At 41.9% G+C, this 13,072-nt stretch overlaps 1 protein-coding gene across 1 annotated transcript in view; it reads right to left on the bottom strand.

Annotated features, from left to right (window-relative positions):
* Positions 1-13,072, bottom strand: part of MUC2 (mucin 2, oligomeric mucus/gel-forming) — a 181,177-nt gene that overhangs the window by 138,822 nt on the left and 29,283 nt on the right. Inside the window, exons 10-15 of the mRNA XM_069223137.1 lie at positions 12,202-12,312; positions 11,630-11,699; positions 6,834-6,971; positions 5,803-5,967; positions 3,973-4,067; positions 87-213 (exon numbers count right to left, since the gene is read on the bottom strand). Coding sequence (XP_069079238.1) covers positions 87-213; positions 3,973-4,067; positions 5,803-5,967; positions 6,834-6,971; positions 11,630-11,699; positions 12,202-12,312 — 706 coding nt within the window. The remainder of the gene's footprint in view (positions 1-86; positions 214-3,972; positions 4,068-5,802; positions 5,968-6,833; positions 6,972-11,629; positions 11,700-12,201; positions 12,313-13,072) is intronic.

The following is a 13,072-nucleotide window of genomic DNA, read 5'->3' as shown; positions in this document are numbered from 1 at the left end:
ATTGTGAAACAAAGTACCCAGGAAATTAGGTAAAGCTGCGCAATGGCCAACCCACTTAGAACCACCACTCTTGGTAATGTACTTACCACAGATGCCATTCCTCCATCCCCAGAGAACAATGCCCTTGGCGGCACAGGCACGCACATAGGAGGAGATGGCTGCACACATGCAGTCTTCACTGCTCTTACAGTTGCAGGTGTCGTACTTACACCTCTAATGGAAAACAGAAGAAGAGAGGAAAGTGTATTGTTAAAAACCAAGACAAACCGAATAACACGAAAGACTCACCATCTAAGAGCAGGCCCAATGTTTCAGTGGAGTAGCATGTGAAGGGCCCTTTGCCATATCTTGTAAAGTTATCAGTCACTAGCTCCAGCAATTATTGTTTTCACCTTTTTATAAATGTACATTTTGTATGTTTTCATCATTCCTTGGGGTCACTTTCTCTTAGCAATGTATTAACGATAGTGGCCCACCAATATATATATATTTTCTTTAGGTATCTAAAGAGACAACTCCTGGACCACCAGTGTCTGACTTACATCTCTAGTTCTGAGGGGCTTTATCACTTACTACCACAGTGCCTATCCCTACATTTTAGCTAGATGTGCTTTTTAATTAGTTCATTCCTGCAGAGCTGGAACTAAGGGTGTAGGATGGGCCACAGCATCCTCGTAAAATTCGATAAAGTTTAGGTGGAGCATGAACAATAAAGGGGCCCATCAAATGTTTCTCTTCTAGTGGCATTTGTTGTGTTTTCAAATACAGACTGTTACTTATCGCCTATGCCTCTTGTGAGAACCGGTACGACTAATGTATTCAATTAGATGTTTTGCAGAGCGCAGCAAGTCACCATTCAGTAACTTCAGAGTGCCATGGATATGTAGGTGGCGGTATATTATGAAGAAAGGGAACTTTGAGTCCAAACAGGGAAGTGAGGGCCTGTGCATTGTGTTCTCTGATTGCAAGCCCCTTTTGTATTCTTTGATTCCAGTTGCAAATAAGTATGTTGCTTTATTAACTCTACCAAGATTCCATCCTATAGATTGCCTTTGGGACTAAGTTGGGAACCAAGAACTCCCATCAAGGGAGTGACTGAGTATGACAGATCACTTATTCATCCCCAAGCTTAGTCGGTCACTTTACATTTTCTTGAAAATCTAATATCTAATTTGTATTGTTCCAGGATAAAGTGCTGCTCAATTTATATCCTAGTTTTTTTTTCAAAAGCAGACTGTGGTGGATGGATGTACCAGGCCTCTGAGTGAGAAAGGGGCAGAAGGAAAACCCCTGAGAAACATAGCATCTCCTCTAAGTCAATAAGTCATATTTCTAAGCACTCTACACAGGACGTACAGGAGAAGTTAAATGCTGATTAATCGACTATTGTTGATTATTGTGTATTTTATCTGGTTGTGCCTATGAACTGGTTGTTTGATGCCAAATCAAAGTACAATGTTTGAAGTTTCTAAGTCAGATCTCAACAGGAGTATATGTCAGTTTCTATCTCATAGGAAACTCTGGCATAACTCTACAGAAGGTGTGTCCTTCTCAGCATCTATGGTTGACTCATGAAGCTCTCTTCATTTTAGGTATGCTAGATCTCTTCACCAGAGCTACAACTGAGCCGATATGATGTCATGTAACAGTCACCAACCAGCAAGCGAGGCAACAATCTTCTAAACAAACTTAGGATCTAGATACTCTCCAACCACATAAGTGACCAGGGAACCTCATTACATAGACTTGGCTGATCTGATATCCAGCATCATGTTAAAAGGCACATTCTCTTCCCTGGATCACTTATCATAACAATCATTATGTGCCAAGCATAATAGCTGTGGAACCTACCACTGTTATTGTCTGTGACCATCTCCTTTTTAGGCCAGGTTTTCTTTTAAGGATTTTCAAAATCCAAAAAAGCCAACAACCAAGACATGGACAGGCACGTGCATACAGGCCCCGGTTACCCATTGGTTTTGGGTTAATTTGAAAGATCTTTAATGATGCTTTGCTATGTGTTTAACTTTTCTTGTATCCTAAAACTGAAATGAGCCACCATTTTCATTCATTAAAATAGATGTTCACATTGATTTAATCACTAAGTGTATATTTATTTTAAGGGGAGGGGGCTAGAGAAATGATGTTATCAAGGTGTTAAAGTACATGGATTAATCTTTTAGACAGGATAATCCCAAACTGTTTAACAAGGTACTAAAGCAGATGGCTTAATCTTTTTAGATACTATAAAAATATATTATAAAAAAGATGAAATAACTAAGCAGAGTTAATGTTTGATATAATATGTTATCCAGTTCCTCCAAAGGATTAAGAAAAGTTGATGTGTTTTTTTCTACATAAAACTTTGGTATGTATGGAGTTAGTACCATGATATGAAAAATCCATAGTATAAACTGATAATATGGTGGATGTTTTCCTTAAACCACGGCATAACAATGTAGAGGAATCAGTTTTGAATTTCTAATATGACTGAAAAACATGATATCCGGACGCTAGAAGGTGCTTATTAATATCTAGCAATAACTGTTTCTTAATAGAAATATGCTCGATTATATGTTTGTAAGGCCAAATCACATGTACATCAGTATATAAGCATGAAAATAATTTCCCCAGATACAAAAGAAAGAAAATAAAAATGTCTTGGGAGCACATATCTGAATGATCATGGTCACACATTATCTCTCAATGCAAAAAAAACTAATGTGAAGGCTTGAAAATAATGAACGGACTGTTGTAAATAAGAAAATGATGTAGATCAAGATGGTTTAGATGGTGATCCCTGATACGAGAAGGACTGCTTATTGCAGGTAGGTGCCAGGCATGTTGACGAAATTCTAGAAAATTTGTCAGGCAAGGTGTTGAATCCCGTTAATGATATATCAGAAAATGCTATTTCATTTTGAAGACTACTGTATAGGTATTGAGCAGAAAATGATAACTGCAATTCAGCATTTTGCAAGCAAGGGCCTTTTTTCACAGTCTTTGCAGTTTGGAGGTGTTATTTAGGGAGTCTGCTCTCTTTTCCCCTTAAGTTTTTGCTCAAATGCGGAAACTATCTCCAGATTAAGAATCAATTGTGCTCTAAAAAACAATTAGGCAAACTAATATCAATTTGGCTTCCTTTAGATTTTATAATAATCATAAATCAGCAAACTTAAGGCAATACAAAAATTTTAACTTTTTTAAAGTATGTTTAATGAGTGTTGAACAATTTTCAAATGACAATGATGGATAATTAATGATACAAACAAGTAATAGACCATACTTGGATTTCATAATTATGTTGCCTAGCTCTGTATGGTGGAAAAGAGTTACATCACCCCTAGTCTGCATGAGTTTGTTCTAAAACGCACAGAACTATAGTAGAGAACAGATGAACCATTGGGCAAAACTTTTTAAAAGTTATGTTTGAAAAGATACATTAAGATTTTGGGGTGCTGTCCCTCCCCTTAAACATATACTTATTTTTATTACATTTTCTGTTGTCCTCGACCCAAAATTTTAGTTATTGAATTTAACTTTTTTGCGTTCTATTTTTGAACCTTTGTTTCTTTATAGTCTGATCATATAGCAGTGTTGCTTATTGATTCCTGCATCACTTATCACTTTTGGTGGCGTTAAGCTTTGCACTCTGCTAGCACTGATATTGATGAGACAAAGTTTAGCCAAATGAGTCTTTCACCTGCCATTGTGGGAACCCAGCTACCGTTCTGCCGCCTCTGCCTTGCTGAACGTGGACGTAAATATACACATCAAGGCTTTACAAAAGATGGCGCTGGTCAGAAGGAGTTACACATGACTGCACCCTCGAGCCTCAGGGCTGAATGAACATAAATATACACGCTGAAGCTTTTTAAAAGAAGGCGCTGGTCAGGAGGAGTTACACATGACTATACCCTCAAGCCTCAGGGCTGATTCAGAAAAAGCTTATTGTAAGACTGCAATCGATACCTTGTAGTACTCCGCAGGGTCAACAGCTGAGTGACACTTTGCAAAAGGGCTCTCGGAGTTTGTCAGCTTGGAACACCAGTGCTCAGCATAGGTTTCTGAAAGACAAGAGATGTACAGCGATGTTATGGTTAAGAGATGACAAAGGCATGATTGTTTTAGGACAGATTTGTAGTATCTTCATTTCCAGAAAGTAGCCGGTCCAGCTTGAAACATCAGTCTTTTCTCGTAGTCCAGCTCCTGCCCACACTGAGAGCAAGTGCTCATGGCTAGTTATGTCTGACAAGCATACAAAGGGCAACAATGCATCTTCTTAGCACGACAGGCCTTGTCACAGCACTGCAGATGATCATATATGCATTCAAAATGCGGACCACTAACGGTGGAGAGGTGTGGTGCCACTCTCTCCCTGACAAAACCCACGAGTAAATAAATAAGTGACCGGGGGTGAAAGGTAAAGGGCCATATGTATCAACGCATTTTCCCATTGACACAGAATGGGTAAAACCCTTTGATACATCTGGCCCAGAAAGTCGTATTTTAATAGAGAAGGTTGAAACTCGGTTGGCAAAGGCTAATAGAGAATATAGTGACAGGAAAAATAATAACAATGAAACTATATATAAATAAAAAAAACTATTGGCACAAAAAAAGAACAAAATGTGACATTTATGTATCAAACTAATTCTTGTAGACACAGATCTGATACATCCAGTCCTGTATTAACAAGTTTATTATAAAGTGAAACAAAATTGATCTGAGCAATAAAGAGATTAAATGGGAAGGTAGAGCATGCAGTGGTGCAATTGAACAAGCTATGGAACTGCACATGATGAAATCTATCAGCATAATATGGAATGAACACAATAGCACAGAAGGGAGCATCCAATCTTGGAATGAATCAGCATGGCGAAAAATGACATATTATTGCATGAAATACTGCATCATGATTAGAGTTGATAAGTGTTGAAGGGAGCACCACTGTGTGAAATTGGGCAGGACTATGTGGAATGTATCAGTGGAGCACTGAACTGGTCAATATAGCACGCAATGGGAAAGCATGGCAATATATGCCAAAGCGTGGAATAAAAATAATAACATTTAATGCATAAGCAAAACATGCAGTACATAGAAACATTGTGAAATGTAATTAGGGATAAGCAGTGGGTCAACATAACCTGCAAGCAGACAGTGTTACGTGCAATAGAGTAATGTAATTTGTAATTCAGCAGCATTGCATGCAAATATTGATAGAGACGGCAAAGCAGGGGATGGAAAGAGTACCAATCATTGAGACATCATTGCATGAAAGAGAGAGCATCAAAGCATGGAAAGGAACATCAGATGATGGAATAAAAAAAACATACCCTGCAACATGGATGCAAATTGAAGGTAGCCAGGGGTAGCTGCTGCTCCCCCTGCCTGCCTTTTGGTACCCTAGCACTACTCGTGCTACCTCTCATTTTAAGGGCCATGAGGCTGAGGCAGGAAAAAAGAGTGGACAATCTTCTGTGGTTTCCATCGCTTGCCCTTTTACTGGCATCTACCAGGAAACAGGTCGGTGTTGCGGGACTACGGTTGAGATAAGTAATCTTCACTATAATGTCATCAAGAGAAAAAAGGTGACGGGTCTTGCATTACTCATGGGGTTTGGGCGCATTGAAGTCCTTGTCATGCAGTGGAGCAGACTAGCATGAAAGGAGGCTCCATAGGAAAAAAAAGAGTGGCTCAGATGGGACAGAGCAGAATGGAATGAGTAGAGAGGAAGGCCCAGCATGTGCACTGGAGTCAGGGGTTGCAAGCATGCATGCCATTGTTGTGTGGGAGCCATACCGCTCTCGATGTTGAGGCTGCAGGGGTCATCCAGCCAGTCGGGCTTGTCGGGGCAGCTAGGCAGAGCCTTCCAAGTGTTTGCAAATGCTGAGGCTGTTGCTTCAACTAACCCACTGGCTGTTTTAAAATCGTCCTGTGCTTTGGAGTTGAAGTTTCCGCAGAGACCTGTCAGTGTGGAAGGAAATGATATTAGTGAACATGGGCTTCAATTCCTCAAAGTCACAGAAAAATAATTGATGGTCGTGTCAAAGGTCTGCAATGAGGTCTATCAATATTACTTATTTAAAATGATCAGAACCGACCTTGTACTGCCCTTAACTTTATAAGAGGCTAGGCACTGTAAGTCCTAGACCTAGTAACACCCTGCTTTCTAAATCAAGTAGGTTGAAGAGGCCTTGATTTGTGACTTAGGGGTCCTATATTCTCAGTAACTAGTTTGACAGGATCTGACCTGTAGAAATAAGTTGTAGAAAGTCTGATTTCTGAGCTTGGGCTCCACTCAACTTCCTATGAATAGCGTTAGAGAACAAATATAACTCCAACTGGCATCTGTCTTGTTCCCTATGGCAAACAATAGAGGCAACTCAAACTCTTCCCTTTAGGTTGTAGACGGGTCTCAGAGCATGCTTTAAATGTTCTGACCCCTGAATTAGGATTCCAGCTTGCTCTTTTTCACTGGCAGTACAGGCTCTCTCTGCTGATATTACATTCCACCTTTCACCCGGTGACTATGGTGACTAGCTACAAAACCACTTGCCACTGACATTGAGCTACTGCCTACTGTCTGTAACTGGACATAAAAGCTGCTACCATGACATTTCTTCTACCTTTCACTCTTTGACTTGCTGTAGAAGCTCTGACCCCCTGATCTTGGGTCTTTGTGATTCGTTTTGATGGTTTGTGAGTTTTGCCCAACTCTTAGTGACTATCTCCAATATCTGACTTTCTATTTTGTCCTGTTCCCTGCGAATTACTTTAAGGCTTTGACCTGTGCCATGTGAACTCTGTAACTAGCTGAACAGAAGAGCTACCTTGCAATGTTTCCCGCGCAGACTGTTCCATGGTGATGTAGAGCTGCATGACGGGCTTCAGCTGGATCTGCATCTGGAGGTCTGGAGACACCTGCACGATGATGTTTGAAGAGGTAGGCTGCACAATGGAGAAACTTGCTGCAAAGAGTGGACAGAAAGTTGAAATCCCTCATTTAGACATACGGCACATCTCTAACCAGGTATAATAAATACAGAAGTAGAGATGGGGGTATCCAAGTCAAGGACAGGAAACAGAGCTATCCTTACCTGACTCCCAGACACAAGCAGTACAATCTTAAGGGGCTAAGAATGTGAAAAAGAACCAATCCTGTGATGAAATGTCATAAAATTACCACTCACTCTAGCCAAGGGGTAAGTCACTGAAAGAGGTCTGTGGACAGTGTCCACAATTTCTGCAGCAGCAAGTGAAGGGGGTTCACGAGCTAAAGCACTATTTTTTTAAAGATATGTAATTGAGCATGTAGCATAATACTTCAAAACACATTCCAATACAAATGTATGAATTGTGAACTTTAATAGTTTAAGTGGTATACTGTGCGTACTTCACAATGGAAGGTACACAAGTTTAAAATGGAGCAGACTTGAGGGCCCCGTTTCTCTCAGGTTGACCGAAATGTTAACACTTCAAATGTTCATCTTCAGCGCATTTCTAGCAAGGAAGGAGTTGTGTGTGTTTGAGGGAAGAGAAAGGGATGTCCGTGCGAGTTGTCACTCGATCTCGTTCTCTTGAGATTTTAAGTGAGGAGAGAGGTTTCAGAAAATGCCAGCTACTGATTAACATTTACGGGTCCTAACGCATAACTTTCCCTCTTGCCGGGGAGGCTTGGGGGCATGGGGGTACTTGCACTTGAGCAGAATTTGCATGCAGGGAATTTTCACGAGTACGGTGCAAAGACAACGCTTTTTGGTTATCACCGTCAAGCAATGTATGCCGGCAGTCAGTGTGTAAAAACGATCTACTTGTGTACAATGTAGCAGCGACGAGTGCTAATTGTGTATATATATATATATATATATATGGATACAGGACTTGCACTTCTACGTGTACAAAGGGAAAGGGCGTGTATATCTATAGTGCAGCAGGTGCGGGTGCACGGGCGAGAGCTTTGAGGCACGCACTGTATCCCAGTTATGGCTGCCTTTTATAACTCCATTCATAGGCCTTTGCTTGCTTGTTTTCGGACTCACGGCGCCCTTTCAATGCCACTGGGCAAAGGGCAGGTGCAGTGTATGCAGGCCAAAGTGATGCATTTGTAATAAGACAGGGGAATTACCCAGTCTGCAGTAAATGCCGGCAATTATGTACGGTGCACACAACAATTACATTTTCTCTGTGAACACAGGCAGGACATTTCAACAAAGTGATGTAGCATGGTAATTCTACTCGTACAGTATGCAGACAAGAACCTTCCACCCCTCAGCAGCCCCCCACCCCCTCCCGCTTGTGGGGTGTAGGCAGGCATCTTGTACTTCTTGTGATCTCATAAAGGGGATACGCGTGCGTACTGTAGTAGGAATACTTGCACTTGTGCAATGCTTGCGGTTAGAGACATTGATTAACGTAGCCATGCCTGAATTAGCAGGCGTATATTGTAGGAAGAAAGGCGACTGCTATTTATTCATTAAATGAACTCAAGAGAGTTGCCCTTGCATTTTTTTGTGGAGTTAGGGAGAAATGGCCTAATTATTGTGCTCATACGGGGTGAACACGAGTACTGTGGCAGGCATGATAAATGCACTTGCACTATGCCATCGTTCCACTTGTACAGTGCTACAGTATTTGAAGCCTAGATACTTGCACTTGGACATTGTGCACAGGTTGCGACCATGCACTTCTAGAGTGGGCCATTGTAAGGGCTAAGCATGTGCTCGGTATAGGTAGTCACGTGCATGTGTACACTACACAGAGGCTAGAGATTTTGCATATTCACAGTGTACAAAGGTAGGTAATCTGCATTTATAATCGCTGTGAGTCTGTAAACTTGTAGGTACACATGTACGGTGCAGGCAGGGTGGGAGGGATTGCATCTGTGTAGACGAGACACAGTGGCTCAGTAAATTCCTCCTTGTGTCATGTTTTTGACTATGTTATAGGGCCTGCTTATTAAAAAAAATAGGTTATGGTTCCCTGGAGATAATTTTAACACTTTGGGCCTGATTACAACTTTGGTGGAGGGGGTTAATCTGTCCCAAATGTGACGGATATCCCGCCCGCCGTATTACGAGTCCTTTATATTCCATGGAACTCGTAATACGGTGTGCGGGATATCGGTCACATTTGGGACAGATTAACCCCCTCCATCAAAGTTGTAATCAGGCCCTTTATGTTCTAAGATCCCACTAAGAAGAAAGAGCATCAAAGTGCCCCCTTCCACTGCGTGGTTGAGCCCAGCTGGTGGTGAGTACCTCACCAGGTGAGGACCAAAGCATGTCACAGGATTAGCATGTGGGTCAGGATTCTTCAAGAAAACATGTAATGTGCCAGGTGAGCACTAAGGAGCAGGACATACTGACTGCTTATCTTGTGAGACAACACCCACTTTTGGTTTGAGTAGTGTGTGGTGGCAACAAAAATCCAATATCAGTGGAGATTCGAACAAAGTCTGGTTTCCGAGCCTTCGGAGGGTGTATGATGTAGAGGAAAAAATCCCTTAACCTAACTGTTCTACCCTACCAGAAGCTCCCTGCATGTTAGTTTACATTTGAGAAAGTCGTTGTTCTCAGTTAATAAGGGGTCTGGAATTGTACTATTTGTTAGAGCCTTATTCAATGTAACGTTTTATTAGTTCATGATGTTGTTCAAAGTTAGCTTTTCATTTTCTTGTATTGTTGTATGTTATAATATATGTTCTTTTGCTAATTACTTTCCTCCCTATGTGGGCTAGATTTGTCCTTCATTCATTTTTTAATTAAATAACAAATAATAGTAGGATTTTCATGTTACTGCTTACAACTATATTACTGCGGAGCAGATGTGTCATTCTAATAAATTGGCACGGAAAGAATATGAAAGTGTTAGAACGAAGGGAAAAATATTACACTATTAGTGTGTCTGTTCGTGGGACAGCTGACAAACGTGAACCTGCTGCTATTTACACCCAAGGCATAAAGGTGACTCGTTTAAGTTCAACTCTAGTTACCATCGCTCACAAAACACCACGCCTTCCTCTGGCTGGCCATCAAATTGAGGGCGAACAGGGAACTGTACACAGATTGGGGTGGGGATGTTTGTTGAAGAGGTAGAGAGGAAAATTATTGTGTAATAAACGCCACCTTTGCTCAGCTTCTGAGCTATAAGAGAAAACATTGATTGCTACACGTTTTGCATGTTTTAAGGTGCCGCAGTTTACAGCCTCGTGCTCACAGGCATCCTCCTTCTGTACATTCCAAGGAGTTTTCCCTACCAATCATTAACACAGCAGCAAGGAGGAGAAATACACACCCATGACAAGGGGAATCCTTCCATCTTGGAGGCCCAGCCAATAGCAGAGATGGGCGGAAACCGGAGAAGCTGGCAATATTAGGGGTATCCTGCATTCTTCAAACTTTGCCAATACTCTGGAGATGTTGCACTTTGGACAGACTGCCATGGTAATGTGTTTTGCAAACACTACTAATATATGGGAAATCCTACATTCCAAATAGATTGACTGAGTCCACACACACTTACGGTGTCAGGGAGATCCTGCAGTCCACAGACACTTTCTGTGTCAGGGAAATAGTGGAGCTCACAGACACTTTCCGTGTCAGGGAGATCCTGGAGTCCACTGACAGTTCCAATGGCAGTGAGACCCTGCAGTCCACAGACATTTACAGTGTCGGGGGGGTTCCTGGAGCCCACAGACAGTTTCAGTGTCAGGGACCTCCTGGAGTCCGCAGACACTTCCAATGGTAGTGAGACCCTGCAGTCCACGGACACATTCAGTGTGAAGGAGATTCTGGTGCCTACAGACACTTTCAGTATGGGGGAAATCCTGAAGTCCACAGACACTTCCAGTGGCAGGGAGACCCTGCAGATCACAGACACTTTCAGTGTGAAGGAGATCCAGGAGCCCACAGACACTTTCAGTGTGAGGGGGATCCTGGAGTTCACAGACACTTTCAGTGATGGAGATCGTGGAGCCCAAAGGCACTTTCATATCATGGAGATCCTGAATAATGGGGACATTGGTAATAACATGGAGATTTCGAGCTCTGAGACATAGCCAATGTCAGGAGGGCATTGTAAGTCTGGCCAGGAATCACAATCATTTATGCTGCACCTACTAAATGGGCCTATTCAACATGGGGGAACTGATCAGAAGAAATATTTCCTACTGGAAGAAAAATCTACCAGTGAAAAGAACTAGAAGGTTGTATAGAGAAGAATGCAAACTAGAACAATAAGCCATTAAAAACCAAGAGATTGACTTTGAAACAAGACTCAGGATCCTGCTGTTGTCACATTGACCCACAAGACCCCTGCATGAGATACAAGAAAGTCTTGGAATATATAGAAAATCTAAAGTCTGTGGTATATGCAGCGTCAGGAAGAAATTGAGTCCACCCTAAAGCTTCCTCTAGGGGCCAGGAAAAGAAGAGAATGACAAGTGACTGTAGAGATGAAAGTGATATCAAGGGACTTCTCTGTGTCATCTCTATAACCTGGATTGCTTTCAGCAACGACATAAAGAACCAGAAAATGAATACCGCCTAAAGGACATGTCTTCAGTGCACCTCACAGAATGTAACATTGTGTCCAGGGTATTTCTTCACAGTCCTTGTGGTGTCATTACCTGTCACATAGGGAACAGCCACCTTCCCTTCATTCAGCAATACCGTGCCATCTGCCTGAAAGGACACCATCTGTGGGAAATAAATCATACACATATTTTAATGGCTTCAGGGACAAAACTGGAGTTACTGGTCCTGAAAGAGGATGGACACTGTAAGCCTCCCTTGATAAGGGAACGTGAAAACTATTTACTATTACAACAAAATGGGCAGTAACTGCAGTCAAGGGGAGGATATGAGGAGAGGGAAAAAGAAGGGAGAAGGAGATGGACAGGAACAGCAGGAGGGAGGAGAGGTGGAGAGAGAGGGAGAGAGATGCTTTAAAGCTTTAGCACTTGGAACTGACAGTTCGGAGTGATTGAACACTGAAAACATAACTAAAGTGGGCCCGCCTTTGTGCATGAAATTGGTGAATATCACGTTCTAGCTTGCCCTTAAACAGGGTGTATTATATTGCCCTCTCGGCTTGCATGGAAGGTATGCTTCATGTGTTCTTCATATATTCATGGCAGAGAACCCTTGGACTTATCAGTAGGCACTGTAAGTTCCAACCAGTATCCACCATTGTGCTTACATTCTTCTTGTTGTCAGTTAGCAAGACGACAGTCTTTAGGCAGGTCTGTCTGTGCGTGGATCCACAGGAAGCCAGCTCACCCAGGATTATGTGCGATCCATTTGTAACTCCCTGCAAAAGAAGTGATGAGATAAGGAGTTAGTTATTTGCCACCAGGATTGTCCCTCATCACGTGTGTATCAATGCAAAGGAACATTATTAATAAAACCAGTAGTTGCAGAGTTTACAACTACTCCATATACAACGAGTACTTCCTGGCAATGATACATTACAACATTTCAACCCCTTGAAAATTATTTGGGGACATTTTAACTTTGTCCAAAACATTCCTGGACCGGAGTCAAAAAAATAAGTGAGTCTCCTAGAGTATTTGGGGAAGGTTGTTTTCCCCAAAATGTCTATGACTAGAGTTAGAATAGTAAATTACCCACCCAATGTTCACAAAACCCTCATCTGCCCTGAGGTGCAGTCGTCTGTCCGATAAATGACTTTTAAGATCACAGAACGATGGAATAGCCAAGTGAGTGGAAGCCTAGCAAGCCCGTAGCCACCTGGCATTAATAAGCTATGTGAATAATGTTGCTCTCCTGTACTTTCTCCTCCCTTGTAGCTCTTTTTTACCTGAGTGCTCCTGAACTGGCCTCAGACCAGACAGAATTTATCATGTGAACTTGTGGAGAAATAGGTGAAAGGTTGCTGTAAGTCAAAGCCAGTTATCCATTCACAGATCTGCTAATGAAGTGAAAAAGGCAGCACAAATGCATAAAGTTCAGAGGGAGGTTTCTCAAACACTGAAAAAAAGAACTCCTCGAGATGGCATTCAACTACAATCTGGGCATCATACTTGGGCTGGAATGATTTATGATTTTAG

Source organism: Pleurodeles waltl, chromosome 3_1 (genome assembly GCF_031143425.1).
Source record: "Pleurodeles waltl isolate 20211129_DDA chromosome 3_1, aPleWal1.hap1.20221129, whole genome shotgun sequence".
In the NCBI taxonomy this organism is placed as follows: Eukaryota; Metazoa; Chordata; class Amphibia; order Caudata; family Salamandridae; genus Pleurodeles; species Pleurodeles waltl.
Note: the sequence above shows the minus strand (reverse complement) of the source record. Positions and strands in the feature narration are given on the sequence as shown.